Genomic DNA, 19595 nt, shown 5'->3' with positions numbered 1-19595 from the left:
TTAATCAGTATATGATTTATATCGCAGATAGCTTCTAGGAATTAACGCTTATACTGAAAATTATCATTTTTTATGCGCATGATAATTTAAGGATTAATATAGGAATAATTAAATTCTGCATGATTTTCTCCCGTGTTATTAGATAAAGAAAATTTCTTCTTGGGAGATCAGTATAATTATTCTTATTGATAAAGCCGGGTTCATACTACATAAAATGCATATTAATTAAGATACACTATAATCCCAAAGTAAAAAATATACTTTCGGTATAAATTATTTGCCCAAATCGACTTCTTTAAAATTAGTTTTTTGTATCTATAGCTAGTTGGCACCGATGCTACGATTTCATGAACAATAAGGAACAAGAATTTAATTTGGCAGATGATTTCTTTCTAAATTAAGTATGCTGATACTTGGTGCTTTCGCGTTTGTATGCATATGTTTCGTGCCGTAAAGGAAAATTCGAGTCAAACACTGTCTTGGGTAGTTAATTTGTTTAAAACATTTGAAAAGAAGACAACACCATGGGTTATAACAGGAATCCAAATTTCCTTCCTTTTGTAAAGTGTCTTCATTCGGTAAAGAAAAAGTCATTAGCATGCATATAATTATTATTCCCATCTATTTCCTGTTTTTAATTTTTTGAAACATTTGAAAAAAAGACAACACTATGGGTTATAACAAGACTCAAATTTCCTTCCTTTTGTTTACAATAGTGTCTTCATTTGGTAAAGAAAAAGTTCATTTGCATATATTCATAATCCCCATATATTTCCTGTTTTTAATTATACAAGTAGCTAGCTACTTGTGATCACGACTTATCGCCTTCGTCTTCGTTTTAGCCTATATAATATATTAAACTCCAATCAACGGCAGGATGTCGTGGCTACTTCATCGACACTTGATCTTCCTTGGTTTATCTTTGTTGAGGTTTGAAGGTAAAAATGAAATGATTTTGTTTTATTAACCTTTCATATGATAGCAAGACTTTAAGGGGAATTAGCAGTATGGTGCCTTTACGAGGCAAGATAATAAGTTATGTGTGCATGAGGACTTCTGAAAAATTTCCTATTGCCAAGAACAGTGAAATAAACTCTAAATATCTCCATTTTGCAAATCTAAGACGAGCTTTGTTTCTGAATTATAATAATGGGTGCTTAGGCTTCATCAGATCGACGCTTCGTATTTTAGATTAATCTCCTCTTATAAAGTCCGAGAGACGTAACAGTAAATCACTGCGGCGAAAAAGAGAATACTAAAATAAATGCACTGCAAAGTTTCGCTGTAAAATGTTGTAAAATGTTGTAAAATGCGGAAATGTGCTCTTAGTTATTTCGTATACTTTTGTATTGGTTGTATGCAATGACATGATTGAAATATTTCAGTTGACGGGCGGATGCAACAGGAAAGCAGATATTGAGTTTTCACCAAGTGTATAAAGGCAAGAGCTAATATACGGATCGCTGCACATGTGCACTTTGAAGTTCTTTGGTTTTCCTTTAAAGGAAATGAAGCGCCTCGAAGTTGTTTTATTGTCAGCCACTGGCAGGAAAACTGACTCCATACAAGAAATTCGGTAGAGGAATTTTTACTATTTCGGCCGAAATTGTTTAAGAATTTCCGTCCAAACCACGCTTGAAGAGTTTCTAAATTTTCGAGTTCTCGTTAGTAATAGTATTACATTTTACATCATTTTGTGGCCAAATTGTGCAAATAAAAGGCATTTTTCCCGTGAACATGCTTACGGCTTACATTGCGAAGACGAAAAGTCTAACTAATTGAAGAAGATGTCGAACTTTTGATATGCCGAAATGATAGAAGACAGAGCAATTCTTTGTATGCAAACACCTACCTATATTATATGTAGATGCCTGTGTTAGGGTATATTTCCTTTCATTTTACAAACACAGCTCTGAGACGTGAGTAAACTAAAGTAAAGATTTAAATTAATTTCCGTAATTTTTCCTTGCAGCTTGACCATGCATGCAGCTAAAAATAATCAGTCAAACATTGAACGTCTGTGTTCGAATTAAATTGAAAGTGATTCTATAACTATATACCTCATGCCCGGCTCTTGTTTTTAAGTGTTTGTTTGCATTTTTTGAAAATATTACCTTAATGTTGTAAGAGGTAACAATGGACTATAAGTTAAACATTCTAATTAACGAAACACGATTTAGGCATCGTACCCTATGCTATGTTAAAATCACCCATCTATTATAAAACAATGGCACAAAATATTTTATTAATTTATTTCGCCAACATTTAAACAAATAAGAACCGAAAAATCTTCTAACACGATTTACAAGTTATATTCCGTTTACTTAATAGCGATCGATTTCTCGAGGAGATAATTATAGGCTTATATCTCATGTGTTGTTTAGGTCTGATATTCAATCTTTTTCGATGGAATAAAAAGCGAATGTCATGAATATTGGGGATGTGGTTTTTTTATACACCCTGCATAATTATTATAATTACAGGTTTAACATATTACAAGTCAATACTTTTGCTCGGTTTTCATTGTTTTCAATTTCATGGTTTTATTTCGATAAGGATATAGAAGCAGGGAAGGGCAGAGGCAAGAGTTGAGTAAATGTATCTATCTTTTAATTAGTTAGCTTTGACTTTGTCACAAAAACAAAAGACAAAACCAAATAACAAACTTTGCTCTTATCATCAGGCCGTAGCTAGACTGCTTAATTGGGGCGGGAAAACGAGTTCTCCAAAAAACGCGACAGCTGAGCGGATACGTGTGGACGGCTTTGCCGGATAGATTTGAAAACGAGACGTCATGTATGATATAGTATTGTCAAATGAGTAATATTTAGGTTATTTAATTTTATGGTGTGGAAAACCACAGTTGTGAAACCTTCACAAATCCTTTTAGTATTTTCGAAAGTATTTTACGTGAGAAACATGTCCAAATGTCGTAATATGCATGGTTTTACACAATTTTTATACACGACATGTACTCTACAACAAAATTTAGGAGTTCGGGCTTCAAACAAAGAATGAATGAAAACTCATTTTTGTTTTTGTTTTTGATTTGGTAGATTTTTGTTTTGAATCCGCCATCACATGTGTGACACGCGGGTGGAACACGTGCAGGTATACTGCGGGATCAAATAACTTTAGCGTTTTCGGATCGTTTTTGTGTTCACGTGTGGATGCGGATAAATATTTTAACAGGGAATTATTTTTCCGTTTTCAAATTTTTCGGGCATCATGCATGTAGACGGAGTCAAATTTTAATTTGGGTTATAATCAAATGTTTGATGGAAAATGACGCTATCCATCTTCCTCTCAAACCAATTAAGAACATGCAACGGTTTAAACAAATCTTACATCAAACCTCTAATTCAAAACATTGTTTCCCACTACTGTTTGTCACCTTCCCAAAGTTTAATTCAGAGTCCATTCCAAGTCAATTAGTTACCTCAAACATCGGCTCTTAGCCAGATAAATGTCCTCCGTTTGTGTCTAAAAGCTGTACGTTCACGCGGGACCGGACGAATTTGGGACCATACCCGAATTCGTCTGGTTCCGGTGTTCCGACGGTGGAAATAGATGAAACTGTAACATGTTCTTTGTGCTCTCATGAGGTAACCGGATAAATTCGAGCACGGTATCAAATTCGTCCGGTCCCGTGTAAACGTCGACGTAGCCTATAAAATGAGACTTGTGAAGAAAGACGTGAGAAATATCAAGGAAATATTACCTGCCTTGTATCTTTTTTCTCCCACAGATTTGGTTTTACGTATTCATTCGTCCCTGTGTATAGCATAATTAGCGCAAGGGATGATATCGTCATCGACTAATCGAAGCAATGTTTTAAAACATGCAAACTGATTGAAATGTTTAGCAGAATTAGCACAAATAAGAGTAAACAAGATTTTATCCAAGGTCCTCGACTGCTTTACTGAGAATTTTAAACTAGTTCAATAACTCGTATTTATCAAAGGGGACAATGGACATCTTCGCTTTACTTGCCTTTAGACTAATTTTTGATCGAAATAACGAGAAGAAAATAAATGACTGCAGCTAGAAAGAGCTTACTAAAATTAGTGCAAATTGGAAGTTTGGCTGCGAATTGTTGGTAAAATACAGAAAATATAACCATGCGAAGTTGGCATAATTTGTATACCTTCGTCTTACGTGCGAAAATATATACTACTTATTAACCGAATGCATATGTGAGGTCCGTATACTATAGAAAAATATCAGACCGAGGTCTTGACAATACGGACTGAACATATATTCGATTAAAAAGGGATTTATTACAATTATGGCATACAGTTTTTAGTTTATTTATTTATACAATGCGCTGCAGCATTTTTGCCGGCTCTTTCGCTAGCCAGTCGCCAAGCAAGAACTGAAGTGATTTCAAAAACTTTGTTTTTTACTCGTTAAATAAGAATGATACAGTAATATAAACAAAAATCTCAAAGAGGAATAAATATAATATTCACATGTACCAAATAACAAAATATTATGTCCACAGTTCTATAAGAACATAAAGCTGCATGATGTTACACGGAACGATTTTTAATGGCAATTCGCAATGTAAACGAAGGTATACGAAATTTGACTGTTGATCGTACTATTCGCTATTTCGCTACATTGTTCGGACATGAAATCATTCGATACTCCAACATCTTCTGGATAATAAAATTCGCCCGGGTGGTGCTCTTCTTCGTCCATTCTTCGTCGAAATTTTTCGTGTCAAAAATAAAAGTGCAAGCTTGTTTTTCGGCAACAGTCTAATACTGGGGATTCCAGACCGGCAAAGAACCAATCAGCGCACGCCATTTAGTCACAAGACCGCGTGCCATATAATAAAAAGGTGTAAATAATTTATTTACACACTTCCGACCGTCATACAAAAGTCTACAAAATTCGACAACTTCGCATGGCTATATTTTCCGTAATTTACAACAATTCACAGCCAAACTTGGCAGATTTACCAATTTTAGTGAGCTCTTTCAGAAGATCTCCTTTTTAACGCGGAGCTCGAGGTAAGAAATTAGTCTAAAGCGCAAGTCATCCATTGTGTAAATTGAAATTGCTGATACTCTGTTGCCAGGTTGTGAAGGGTTTTTTCTCAGACATACTCCGTCTGGAAAGTGTATTTCTGCAGAAGATTTATTTTGGGAGAGTAATTCTGGCACACGTTATTGGGCTGAAATGGTTGACGACTGTTTGAGTAAAAATGCATCATTTCGTTACCTTCAGAGCGAACTTTTGCAAAATATCGCCACAGAAGGAAACCTTTTAGCTTCTAATATACCTAGATATCAAAACCGTTTGTTCGTATTCGGCGGCAAAAGTCACAGAGGAAAAATATTCATGAACAATCCAACTCACCGTTTAAAACAAACCAATGCTGGATCGCTATATTTCTACGACAGCGGGACGAACTCGTGTGCTCAGCCTGATGCGAGAAGAAAATATATTGATCAAAAAGAGAATGGATGCAGGGGTACAGCGGAACAAAGATTTACTTTTGGTAAGAAAAAATTTGGTAAGAATATTTTGTCAGTATCATGATATAAGGGATTGGGGGACGCGTTATTAGAGTGGAGTGAATCAGGTACCGTGTGAACGGAACGTATAGATCTGTATGAAAAAATCCTGGTTTGACTGGTCTAGCTATATAATTATTAAACAAAACGTTTTACATAGAATCCAAGACAACGCCTGATCGGCTTGTTTTGTTCTGCACTCACCCGAATAAATAAAACAACTTTAATAGGAGATAAATTTTTCACTCCAATCCAAAGTTATTTCATGTGCCAAAAGTTCTTGATCACTAACGTAAAGAAACTTAATATTCCTTAAGGTTCAGTGACAGAGTATGGTACGAAAATGAAAGATGTTCATTGTTCTCCAATACAACATATGATGGTTACAAATGTTCGTTACGGAGACTTTATTGCAAATGGCAAGTTTGATGCCGATGCAAGCAGTGATGTCGAGTGTAATGCTGTAGCAAGTTGTATGGTTAAATCTCTTTGTGGTGGAATTAAAAACAAATCTTGTGACCTGACCATTAACAACAGTTTACTGCCACCATCCCTTTGTTCTGGTCGTACTGAAGAAGTTTTTACCGAATACACCTGTGTGGATAATTATTATCAAGCAATAACAACAGGTGATGACTTTTAGAATCGTCTGCTTACTTAAATTAGTTTTGGGTTTTGGGGGACACCCTCTATAGTGTGAAAAAAAACCCCAAAACCATTGAAATCACCTATTGAGAAATATTCTATCAACAATATATAATTTGAGTGGTTTGACTATACAAATTTTAGTTACGAGTGAATTTCCAATAAAAAATTCTGTTCTAGCGCGTAACATAAGGTTGTGGAATTCACCAAACAGAGGATACCTTCAAATAAAAGATGGTTCTGGTTGGAGGTATGTCAGAGAAGAAAATTGGGATAAAAAACGTCAAAAAATGCTGTGTCAGCACATGGGGTTTGTTGAGACTGCCAAAAATATTATTTGGAGAAGAAGAATAAGATTGCTTGAAGGACTTAAGATTGCATCAGGGGACTTGATGTGTTACCGCAGACGCTTAAGACGAACATCATGTTGTGCTCATCTTGTTCTTTCAACAACCATGTCATCTGTTCCTGTACCTTATGTTAAGTGTGAGTACATCGAGTTTCACACCAGTCAGAAGGGGGGGGGGTGCGAAACCGGGGACGGGGGGGGAAGCAGAGCGGAGGCGTGAGCTATGTGGTTTCTATATGGTTTGCATAGTTAACGATTTTTTGGCTGGTCAGACAAAGCGATAAACTTCTTCGTAAATTCAACCCTCTTCGCCACCCTTCTTCTATGCACAATATCTGTGAAGCTGAGTTTATATGCACTATATTTGTACATAACAGCTAATATATCACATTGAGATCACATCCTTAAACATAAGAATAACTTTAACGTCATTTTGTATCAATTTTCGATTTTTTCAGTGCTATCCTATTCGTGATAATTTAATAGAACTGTGAAGCAAGCTGCACAAACATTATAATAAATGTGGAAAAGACGGCTAAAAATAGTTCAGGAAAAATGTCGGATTGATTAAACGAATAAAGGGCAATACATCGAGTCCATAATCATGAATATTAATATTGTTATTCCGTCTCTAATATTCTCCATATGATTTTATTTCTATAGGTAAGATGTGCAATGAACCAGAGTTACTCCAAAACCGAACAACTTTTCCAGATTCCGTTTTCTCTGGAAGTGGCTCTTATGCTTTGATGAGCGCAAGATTTGATAGAAGTGGTTGGTGTACCGAAATTAGCAGACCAAAGTATCTGCTGATTGATCTTCAGAAAGAATATCACATAACCCGAGTCGTAACAATGGGTAATAGAGACCAGACTAAATGGATTGGTCAGTACATAATGGCGTACAGCTTTGATAACAGTTTTAGGCACGCAAGACAGGTAAAATTTAAAAGTGTGAGCATCTATATAATTTATGCAACAACTATCCAGCGACCGGAGATCACACAGCAGTAACTATACAATTCCTGTTTTAAAAAGTAAATAAAATTGATAATCGAAAAAGCGTTATGCTTTTATGCCATATATGCAGTGTATACTGCTGCTATCATTTTAATCTGATAGCTAAAATAGCCGTCTATATATCTTCCGCTTGTTTACAAACAAAGAAGTTTAAAGAAAAAACAAGGACCTTATACAATAATTACTATGCCAACGATATAGTATTCTTACGTATATACTGCAGTATTCCCGAATTGTAAATGGTTGGTAAACAACGGTGGGGCACGGCATAAAAAAGAAAACTCTCCTCGATTTTTAGATGACTGGAAACACAAACGGCTTTCAAGCATCAATTACTAGTCTTAATATTTACAACGTGAGGCATATAAAGATACAATCAAATACGAAAACAGATTTTTGTTTACGAATAGAACTCTGTGGAAAAGGTAAGATCATTCAGCAACTATTATATTCATACGCTGAGTCACCAACCGGGCAAGCTGAAAAATTAGCTTGACCACGGTGGGAATCGAACCCGCGACCTTTGGTTTGCTAGTCCAATGCTCTTCCAACTGAGCTACAAGGTCAAGACGGTTCGAGTGGTTGATATTTCGGTGACTCAGAGTAGCAACATCACATATATACACTTAATATACACACCTGAGTCTTTGCATTATCACTATATTCATACGCTTTTAAAGGATAAAGTTATAACTAAACCAAATTAATCATAACTATAAAAATGCATGAAAGTTGTGAGAAACTAAAAAAAAAATGCATGCAATTGAAAAATTTAGGATAGTTCTTAGCCTTGATCGTTAGCCTTGATGTTCTTTTAAGAAGAACATATAATTATATACACTATAGCTATATCGATTGCATATATGATACATACAATCCTATATACGCTCAATTATTATTATAAAACTACGCTTTCCATTCTAGTTCAAATGCCAGCACCTGTGAAAGATGTTAGAATTAAAGTTAAAAAAAATTCAGCTAAAGTGTGCTTGGACATAGAAAGATCGGCATCAGCTTCGAGTTACATCATAAAGCTCAATGTATATCTTAATGGCGAAAAACATCAGACTGTAACTCGGCGACAATCCTTTGGTAACTTCAGCATTACTGGACTCACACCAAACACTGTTTACTATGTTGGAATTGAGACGGAAGATGGTTCTTCCCAAAAAAGCAGCCGAGTTTTTATGTTTAAGACAAAAACAGGTATATAAATATTCTCCAACTCCGGCGTTGTACGTCCGTGGCAGTGAAATTATTGATAATAACGGACTTCTTTCGTTGACCATTGTTTCATCAGATCTTCCTACCATTCGCTCCAGTCCTATAACATTTAATATTGCATAATAATAAATAAGTAATAATGTTTCATGTTTATGTACAGGAAAGGCAAACAACGAAGATGACAAGCAGATTAACGAGACATCATATAAGAAAAACGTAACCACATATATTACTGCTGATAAAACTACCGGTGAAACATGTAAAAGTATTGCTAAAAGCCACCAAATGCCAGGGGACGTCGTATACGGTAAAATAACCACTTTTTATATTTTTTTAAAATTGACAGTACCATGACCCACTTTTCATGTACTAATTGTTTCATAATGTTTAATTAATGGTCATAATTGGCATTGTAACAAATATTCCACGACCTCAGTTTTAGTCTCTAGTTTGAGTTACATATTCACGACCTGATCATTAATACTTAAATTTTTAAAGAGCTACTCGTTCTATTCTTACTGTTCCGCATGTTCAAAGTTCACTTATATATAGGTAGTGGGAAATTTTGCACGGCTAATATAATTATAGCTTTAACCTTTATTACCTTCTATAATCATCAGCATAGATATAATAATCGGCTCATAATCATCCATCTTTCCATGATCATCAGTATACATGTAACAATCGACTCATAATCACCCATCTTAATTTCCATAATCATCAGTATACATGTACTAATCACATCATAATCATCCATCTTTCTATAATCATCAGTATACATATAACTATCGGCTCATAATCATCCGTTTTTCAATAATCATCAGTATGTAGATGAAATAATTGGCTCATAATCGTCCATGCATCTTTCCATAATCATCAGCGGTATAGATATAATAATCGACTCATATAGCCATGCCCTATCATATTATACAGATAACAGACCAATTCACGGAACACGATCTTACTTATCTGGTGTAACATTCGTGGCGGGCGGAATATTCGGTATATTGCTTTCTTACGTTGTCTGGCGTTTTCGGCGTTACCGAAAACGCCGGAAACATCAGGCAAGCTCTGAAGTTCCAGGGGCATCAACAGACAAGGCTGGACAAAACGCAACCTATGACAGCCTGGATCTCACCAAGATGAACTTTGAAGATAACTATCAATCGCTGAGGAAGAGTCTGAGTGGAAAGGAGGAAGAAACATGTGAACATGCTGAACCTTACACGCAATTGAATAAAATTAGAGAAATCGAAGAACATTATCAAGCTCTTAAATGAATAAAGATATACCACTCTTTTTCGCGGATTCAGGTTGAGTGTTCATTGCTCAAAAACGTCACAAATGAAGCAGGCCGATTATTTATGCCGATTATTCTTAATAGTAGGAAATATACTATTAGTAAAGAAGGTGATCACAAAACAAGATTTTTTCCTGAAACGTTCGTCGATATACGCACAGCCAAACCTCTTAAGGTCTCGTCAGCCGTTGTATCTAAAATTTTGAAACGCTATTGCTAAGATTAATTAGTTCTGCTTAAGCCAGCCGCGGATGGAGGTCCTATATAAAACATAGTCTTTTACCTGACGTTGTTCTGCAATATATTGAGTTTTAAAAAAGCCAGCGTCCATCTATTGCATATAATAAATCTTGCCAGAATTTTACGAGTTTGTAGACATGCTATATAGAATGCGTACCATGCGTAACTGCTGTCGCTGATCTTAATAGAGATTGTCGGTTGCCACACGGAACAATCGTCTTCTTGCCTGAGTTTAGTAATCTCATTATTTGAGATTTAGGTATATACATGCACAGCCGTGCCAACGTCCTCATCACGATTAGCCAATCATATTTGAGCTGAAATGACTATTCACCAATTAAATTAAGGCAGTGGTCACATAACCCGGTATGGAAATATCAATTTATGGAGGGAATTTTGAATATTTTGATCCAAGTGATTGTTTATATTTTTACACACCAAGTTATACACATTTTTCCCATGGAAATAGAGTTCTTTCATAGCAGCCGAAACTAATTTGCCACTTGACAACTCGCGCGTTTATGAGATGCACATGATCGTGACGTCATTAAACATGCACACAACCTGAACGCGCAGTATTCTTAATATTTCATTTCATTATCTAAATATGATCTTTTATGTATACATATAGAATTATAAAGTAGTTATTCAGGACTTTACACACGCTCTGTCCTATAGGACTAAATATAGGTTAAGGTGAACATGTGTGAGCAGTAATTTTAGTTTGTTTTTAGTATTGGAATAGCATAGAGTTTCGAGTGCAACTATATAGATAAACATACACAAATGAATTATTTCATTTTGACGACTGCATGCCGAAAATAAAAAAATAGGCTGCAAAAAAGTCGAAATGGCAAACGGTATTTCAGTGTTGGATAGTATAGCAATTGTTTTTATGCCTATATATGAACATCATTGTATGTATTAGCCCAACTCAATTAAGCAAATCTAAAGTATGATATTGAAGATCTACAGCAGATATAGTATCTACACTGCAATAGAAAAGGTTTAAAAAAATGGAAGAAAATTTAATTATATTTAAGAATATATATTTTTAGTTGACACATGGATTTTATCGGCGGAATAAGTTTTGCGTGAGCAATTAAAATATCATTTTAGTTCATTAACAGGTTTAGAAAGAACTGATCAACGGGGTTCCTTTATACTCATATATCGATTCAATGCAATTAAGCATGTATTTGTAAGAGAACAAACATTTTTTTGCAAATATTTGTAATAGAAGAAATACGAATAAATTTCTAACGCAATATCAGAAATTGGTAAAGAGACAAAGATAGTTAAGACGTAAACATAATTATATATTAAAGCAACTCGTTGCAATAACAGTACAGGGTAAAATTTTGAATAATTGTGTCATATTCATAGTTAAACTTATTACAATATTATTTGATAACTCTCTTTTGACTGGTAATTCGTGTTTTTTATTACCTCTTTTTACCATTTACAACAAAAATGTACATTTGTACATTATAATTGATGTACAAATGTACATCAATTATAAATTGCAAATTAAGAAATGAGTATTCAAGCGGCAGGTCCACACTGCATGATATAATTATATTCCACGCAGGTTATCCCAGTGTGACTATTTTTCACGCACGAAATATAGAGCTTAGCTCGCAATTGCCGTACAAGAAAGTATCAAATATTATCAAGCAAGAATGAAATATTTTACAAAGGTATAGTATAATATTTATTTTTACAATGTATATGTGAAGGGAGAGGTTGATCATGATAAGAAATATTCAGCGAATCAGATTGACGCTTTGACACATACTTTTAGGGTTGAAATTTCTTTACCATAATAGGTACCCACAGCTTAAAAAATCCCGAAAATTCATTTTTCAAGACAACAGCGCGTCTATAAAAAATGAAGTACTTGCCAGGTAGCAAACACTGGTCAAGGCTGAAATAAGAAATATGTGCATCACCGGGATTCGGCGTTTTATAGCACATGTTTCAAACTACGTATGGAGGTCTAAACCCCGCTATGTTTTCAATACCCCCTATATATCCACATTTTAAGAGTGATTAAAGCTATAGTGATTAAAGCTATAAACTTATTTTCCTCATTGGCGAGATTGCATTTATATAATATAATAATAGAAAGGAAATGATTTTGTTCCAAAGAATTGTCTTCTAAAAAACGAGTAAAATATTGGGGGAACATTGCACCATTGCACTATATTCAAAAAAAATAAAATAATCCCCAATGAGAACAAAGAAAACCGAACAATGTGAGAGATAACACTGTTCTTATAGCTATAGAAAAATAGTTGCACGTCATACTATATGTTAATCATATTATGGTGAGAGAATGCTTAGTCATTCACCGCGCATGCAATGCTTTTTTTAACTATATCTAATGTTGTTTGGGGCTCAACTTCAGCCGCTATAATTCGTCTTCGGCAAATGTCCCATTCTCTTTACACATCCGAATTTCAAATCTCGAATAAGGAAAGTCTTGAGGAAAATTTTGATTCTAGTGATTGTTTACATACTTTTATACACTAAACGTATATTATACATTTTTTGATACTCCCACGATAATTTAAATCGATTTTAGGCCGATTTTGTTTCATCGATAATCCAACGCATTGCTTCTGCCGTAGAAGATATGGCGAGTCATTAAAATTTCATTTTAGTTGGAAATTCGGAAATTTTCTTTTTCTTGCCTAAATCAAAAGTTAGTCTATTATGCAAAAGGTGCAATAGCAAAATGAATATATTCTAGCGACAGGTGGCTGAACCAACTACATGCATGACATATTCCACGCAGGTTATTGCATGCCAGCCGTTATTGCCGTTATTGCCGCACAAGAAAACATCAAACATTATAAAGCAAGAATAAAATATTTTACCAAGGTATAGTATTATATTTATTTATGTGAGGGAGAGGTTGATAAGAAATATTCAGTGAATCAGATAGACGCTCTGGTTTCTTTGTCAATTAGCTACCATATCATGTAGCCATGCACCGACGGCTTAAAAATACCTGAGACGAAAGTATACTTGCCAGGTAGAAAACACTGCACGATCAAGGTTGAAATACGAAATAATTATGTATGAAATAAGCGTAGGAACTCCGCTGGACTCGGCGTTTTACAACACATGTTTCAAACACCGTATGCATGACCGACCGTGCAGGGCTTAAGAGATCCTGCTGCGTTTTCAATATATACATTGTAAGCGTGGTTACCGGTAGTAACTGTCCGTTCACGTCAGAAAAGGCATGAAGCTCTTCTGGCCAAAACAGTAAAAGGCCTAGTGCATGTAGCCTATGTTAATCGACGTGTTTTGATGAGAGAATGCTTATCATTCACCGCTTATGGAATGCTTTTTTTAACTGTTTAATGTTGTTTGAAATGGCAACTTCTATACTTTTATACTTCGTCTCCGGTAAAATCAATGTCCTATCTCTTGTTATCCGAATTTCAAATCTCAAATGAAAGCAACCCCATGCAAGCCTTTGTCTGGATTGATTTTGTCAGAAGCAAAACGTATTTAAAAGTATTTAGAGTAAAATGAATTATTTTAATATAATTAAGTAATCATTTTAATAATTTACATTATATATTTTAGCAAGATGACTCCCGATATTAAGGGGTTGAAACTTATTGTTTCAACTGATTATTTACAGCCATTTGGTAAAACTTTCATATTTTCTTATTAAACAGACATGGATAAGAGAAAAGTTTCCACAATCTTCATCTATTGTACTCGTCGTTGTCATGATCATGATCGAGTCCAGTGTTTTGTCCGAAATAGTTGACAAAGACTCCTTCTCCGGTGCTCAGCTAATGATGGTTGGAAAAGGTAGGCTTTTGAAGAAATATGATGTTGAAATAAATGTAAATTGCATCAGCACAATTATTCAGAAAATGTTTAAAAAAAAAATTGACTCTCCATATTATTGTCAAAGTTTCGAGTTGTTTATATACAGCTAATTTTATCAGTATAAAGTAGGCACATGCAGGTATTATGCTCATCACCTGTTTATTAAAATTTAAATTCGCGCTGCAAAAATAATCTACTTTACTTGTCACAATAAGTTATCGAAACTGTAAAAAATCTATTTTTATGTCATTATTTGCAGATAGCGCTGTTATTGGACATGTTCTGGCGACTTATAATGTTCAGGACTTTCATCAATGTGGTCTATCGTGTGCATCTAATCCTAAATGCAAAGCCATCAATTACGAGTATTCGGCTGTCAACAGTCCGTTGCAGAAGTGTGAGTTGAATGACGCAACTAAGTCGGAAAGACCTCCAGAGTTTTATATTTATCGTAAAGGATTTTCCTATTACGAGATGGTAACTGATTCAAAGCCACAGGTATTTTCATTACTCTATGTTATACATGAAATGTGAGTGTACTCATTTAAATTTGCAATATCTTCCCATACGTACACGCGTAAAAATCATCATGTTGATGCAAGTTGTTAACAACATTGTTCACCCCTGATGCGACAACCTGATCAATTTTTGGTCGTGTATGTAATTACACAATTCTGGCAGCGCTTCCTCAACCGATATTATAATGCTAAATTATTGAAGATTACGGCTTTCCCTTTATGGAAGTACATGTTGGTCCAATATAGCTTTCAACAGCTTGTCTTTCATTATCAATAATTGCTGTAAAAACAACACTCAAAACATATGCATGCCAATTATGAAATCGTATAACGCCGTGTATCATATTTTCTAAATAACTCCAATGAATTCCCGCATTAAGGCATCGAGAGTTCATTTCGATGGCATCATAAATGTTAACATTAACTATGCGATTTAAAACCTATAGACACACAGTAATGAAATTGGAAAGAAGCTCAATTTAAATTGTCCCGATCAGTATGATGGAGCAAGTTGTCAAATATTTTGTAAGTTGCAGTGTAGTATTTTTAAACGTCTATAGCGCGTAATGATTAAATTTATTTGATTTTTCATCACCGCGTAAATTTGTTTATTCTATCCACAAATGCATGAACAAGAAAACCCCTATCTTTGTGCATGTAAGAGTCATCATTCATTACTTATTTATGTAGTAATATGAAAAAGCGCGTTTGCATGTACAAATTTTATATCCACTTACTTAAGAAGCGTTTTTTCGGATATCATTTTAACATTTCGATATCTCGAATTAAATTGCATTCTTCTGTAATTGTTTTTTCTTAGAGCGTACATATTCGCCTTGTAACCCAGATGTATATGATTATCTACGCCAGGGACCAGTTGTTCAAAGCTTGGTTAGCGCTAACCCTGCATGGGTTGAATTTTAATCAGTGTTTTGGTTTATGTACCCCAAAACCATTGTTCGTTTAAAACTTTAGAAAATATTACTTCTATCGGTCCAACGTTATCAGTCCCTCACCCCTGGTGCATTATTATACATGTGGATTTACACCGTAACAGCTCGGACGAGTAAAATTGAAACCTGATTCAAATTGAGCGTACATTATTTATATCTTCCAAAACAGATCCAAAGACCTGCAAAGATTATCAAACTACGTTTGGCTACCGTCATGACGGTGAATACCGTATTTATTTGGATTGGCCAGAATGTACACATGCAGCTGTAATTTATTGCGCAAACATGGAAAGTACTCCCTTGGAATATATCTCCTTGACTGAACATGAAAACAATTATGCTGGAAGTCATAAAAAAAATAAGATGAGAGAAGAAAAGACATACTTCAAAAAAGTAAAGTTGTATTTTATTATGCATAATCGTTAAAATTACAGAAGCGCCATGTGCTCGCTAAGCACTTTTAATCGATAGATTTTAAGTCCAGCGAGTATAACTGCATGGCAAAGCTCGTTTGGTTATATGTTCCGATATTATAGCTATAACTATAACAACTTCCAAGAATAGACAAAAGCACTTCTCTCGACGTTTTGAACTAATTAGGACATTTTTGCGAAATCTTTTAGTAAATTTTTTTAGTAAAGGGCGGTACACTACGGGAGGGGGCGCAACAGGGAAAGACCCCTTCTATAGAGAAAACAAAACTTGTAATCTTTCTTTTTGCTACATTGACTTTCAACCATACATGCAGTGTGTCTCGAAACAACAAAATGTCGTCTTTGACTTGCTGCAATGCACTATGAATAAGAAGCTTTCTAGTGTTTTCTTTGCCATAATGGCTAGATTAAAAATAGGTTAAAAATTGCTAGGAGGAAGGCAAATTCTTTCATCATGCATTAGGAATTATATAGACAATTGTATTGGCGCAAGCACTGATATACGCATAAAAGTTTCCTCCATAAATTTAGCTAGCTATATACTTAATTGCTTCCTTCTTATTCGGAAGATGAATAACTCATCTAGCTTTCATACCGGGGGCGAGGATTAAATCATCAAATTCAGTATATCCTTCGAAGAAGTTTCAAGTTTTTTTTATAGCATATATTAACTGGAATTTGAAGTTTTTTTCAAGAAAGCTTAAAATAATAGTGATGATCAGTGGTGACCATCAACAATAATTATTACAATTTTTATACCATACGTATAATATTAGGCATTTGGATAATCCTGTTATACTTAACTATTCTGACTTTAACAGATTAGAATCGTATTGCCTGAAAAAAGTGTCAAGGGAGACGACTATTTCTTCACCACTACAAATTACCCTGGATCCGCTAAGACACCCTACGCCAGCGCGAGCGATTGTTATTCATATTCCTGCAGTGTTGACAATAGAAAAGGAAGTTTCAAAGTGGATTTGACTGGAACTAGCTTTCATTTGCCCAACGCTATTGCCTACGGCTTCAACTCGTACCCAAGCTGCGTGAAAAAAGTTTATGCGGCTTCGATGAGCAGTGACAACTTACGTTGGTCTGGAAAGTGTGGAGGTTACTGTGGAGAATGTTCGCCGAAATCCTTCAGTTTGTTGTTGAATGGCTGCTAATCCTGATGTCTATCTGAAGTGAACTAGTATAATAGTTTATTCACAAATTGCAAGCTAAAATGGTGAAAAGATTTGCGCTTGGATATATATGGTTAATTGCACCACATTACACTGCTGGTCGACCTCTTTAAAATCCACCATCTCAGATGCATTCTTTTTCACCAATATATAACTAATTGAAACATCCGAAAATTCGATATTTAAACCACAATTTTGGCTGTAGCTATTTATCCCATTTAACGGAATAAACTTGCATGGTCGAAAATCACGAGTGAAAGCAACTTGAAAATGGTCATATCAACAATCAGTTTTTACATGTTACGAATATAATTAGTTGAGCTAAACATAGAAATATATTCATTTTTTGTTTGTCATTTGTTTTTTCGAACTACCGTAGATTCACTTATCGTAATATAGATTTGTGAAGTGGACAAGTTTATCGGTTGTAAAACGAAGCGTCTTAGTTTAACGTGGCTATATTATGAAATTAGGCTAGAAATTTAGGCTCCATTTATACACTTTAGCAAGCTAAAAGTTTTTTATCGCTTTAAATTCGCGGTGCAGCTCATATAGTAAAATAAATTTATGAAGACCAATACTCTGGTGGCAATGATAGACCGGGTGAGCTCTGTTTTCTGTGTGAGGACCGTATATAAAGAATTGTAACATACTCCGGTTTGTATAAATAAATGGCAGTGTGCCAAAACACAATGCCGAAATGTTAATCAATGACCTTGAACTAACAGTTCATGCTCACCTTTATACGGTAGGCCCACGTATTCACGTGAATCGTGATATGTAAATTTACTGAAATGTTGCAATATTCAACCGGAAAATCAACTGGTTGTACAAGTTTAATTGCGATGAATATATAACCAAAAACCTCATTCCACGTGCCCCACAGTCCTTGAATAGCCCCTATAATCCCCACGAAAGCAATAAAATGTTTATTCGCTTAAGCAAATAACTTTTTTTAAATAGTAACACATGCGATTTTAAACAGCTATTCATAGCGCTCAAAATGTGCGCAAAGAATATTTATGGAAAAATAATCAATATGGCTGCATGTTGTTAATGTTAATTGTGCACTACGTCATATAAGAGATAACTATAAATTTTGAGGAGATTTATAATTATATGCTTGCTTATAACAAAGCAGAAAACGGGTTATTTGAATTTAACAATATCAATAATTTCGTATTTAATGATATAAAATATATTTGCCTATATTCGTTATAACGATAGAAATAATTACTTGCTTGCTTTAAAGTGGCGGTATCCTGCTAGCAGAATATTGCCATATGCATGTGTGCCCAACGACAAACGATTCGAAAACGGAAAATACCCCCCATTTTAAATTGAAAAAAACTGGAAACAATGCTTTAAACTTTGACTTCCTTTCTTTATGCTTACATGACTTTGTCTCGACTACAATTCTTTGATGACAGGGTTGGAAAACTCGATTGCCCCACTACTGAGCACTTAAATATGCGGTCAAGAAGGGGCGTTACCAGTATTAGTATTGTCTCATACAATAAAAATCTACTTTTTAGTGTCATAATTTACATGGCACCACGACCCTCCCTTTCATTACTGCATTTATTTCTCATGGTTGCTATGACACTGGTACCATATCAATAAACCATGTCAGAGCATCCGACGAATTTAATTTTGGTTAAGATAATTATGCATATTAATTTTCACAGGCATGTCACAACCTTCGTCAGATGGTTTTAATGGCGTGAGGATTTCGCGCTAGCCATTAAAATTCAATTTAGGTCCATTAAAAGATTTAGGAGGATTCAATACTATATATAGGGACTCCTTAGAAAATTTGAAAATCGATTTCAATGAAATGAAGAGTGCATGTCATTTATTTGTAAGAAAAGAAAATTAATACAGAATAATCCAGTATACGTATGCAATATTAGAAAATTGGTAAAGAGACAAAGATAATTAAGACGTACTCATATTTATATATTAGCTATAGCCTAACATCTCGTTCTAATTTCATTGCATGATGAATTTAAGAATAATTGCTCATATTATTAAAAGTCAAACTTATTACAATTGTTATTAATACTCTGTTAGGCTTCTTTGGCTGGTAATTCGCATGTTTTTTATTATCCCTTTTACGACTTGCAACAAAAGTGTGCATTTAATTTGTAAACCCGCGTCAATCAAAATTGCAAGATGAATACTCTAGCGACAGGTGAACACTGCATGAGATGTACTCCGCGCAGGTTATCTCAGCGTAGCTATATTTCACACATGTGTATGAAGTATAGCTTGGCCGTTATTGCCGCGGAAGAAAACATCAAACATTATCAAGCAAGAATGAAGTATTTCACAAAGGTATTTCAA

At 34.7% G+C, this 19595-nt stretch overlaps 2 protein-coding genes and 1 non-coding gene across 4 annotated transcripts; 2 read left to right on the top strand and 1 right to left on the bottom strand.

Moving 5' to 3' along the window:
* Positions 1-867: 867 nt before the first annotated feature.
* LOC114541738 lies at positions 868-10754 on the top strand. The gene is made up of 9 exons (XM_028561545.1): positions 868-938; positions 5087-5509; positions 5843-6154; positions 6351-6656; positions 7183-7457; positions 7837-7963; positions 8463-8744; positions 8923-9069; positions 9696-10754. The coding sequence occupies exons 1-9, from the start codon at positions 878-880 to the stop codon at positions 10040-10042; spliced, it is 2280 nt and encodes a 759-aa protein (XP_028417346.1). The 5' UTR covers positions 868-877; the 3' UTR covers positions 10043-10754.
* On the bottom strand, positions 8032-8104 carry Trnaa-agc. Its single transcript has one exon. It is a non-coding gene; the product is annotated as a tRNA-Ala (tRNA).
* A 3751-nt stretch (positions 10755-14505) lies between the features above and the next one.
* On the top strand, positions 14506-17405 carry LOC114541741 (A disintegrin and metalloproteinase with thrombospondin motifs 20-like). 2 transcript variants are annotated; one of them, XM_028561548.1, is made up of 3 exons: positions 14506-14658; positions 15801-16024; positions 16887-17405. In XM_028561548.1, exons 2-3 carry the CDS (start codon positions 15917-15919, stop codon positions 17229-17231), a joined length of 453 nt encoding a protein of 150 aa, XP_028417349.1. In that variant the 5' UTR covers positions 14506-14658; positions 15801-15916; the 3' UTR covers positions 17232-17405. The 2 variants fall into 2 exon arrangements, with proteins under 2 accessions (XP_028417349.1, XP_028417348.1); XM_028561547.1 differs by lacking the exon at positions 14506-14658 and adding an exon at positions 15118-15203.
* Positions 17406-19595: the final 2190 nt, after the last annotated feature.

Source organism: Dendronephthya gigantea, unplaced genomic scaffold, assembly GCF_004324835.1.
Source record: "Dendronephthya gigantea isolate DGI-Jeju-01 unplaced genomic scaffold, DenGig_1.0 000307F, whole genome shotgun sequence".
Taxonomy (NCBI): domain Eukaryota; kingdom Metazoa; phylum Cnidaria; class Anthozoa; order Malacalcyonacea; family Nephtheidae; genus Dendronephthya; species Dendronephthya gigantea.
Note: the sequence above shows the minus strand (reverse complement) of the source record. Positions and strands in the feature narration are given on the sequence as shown.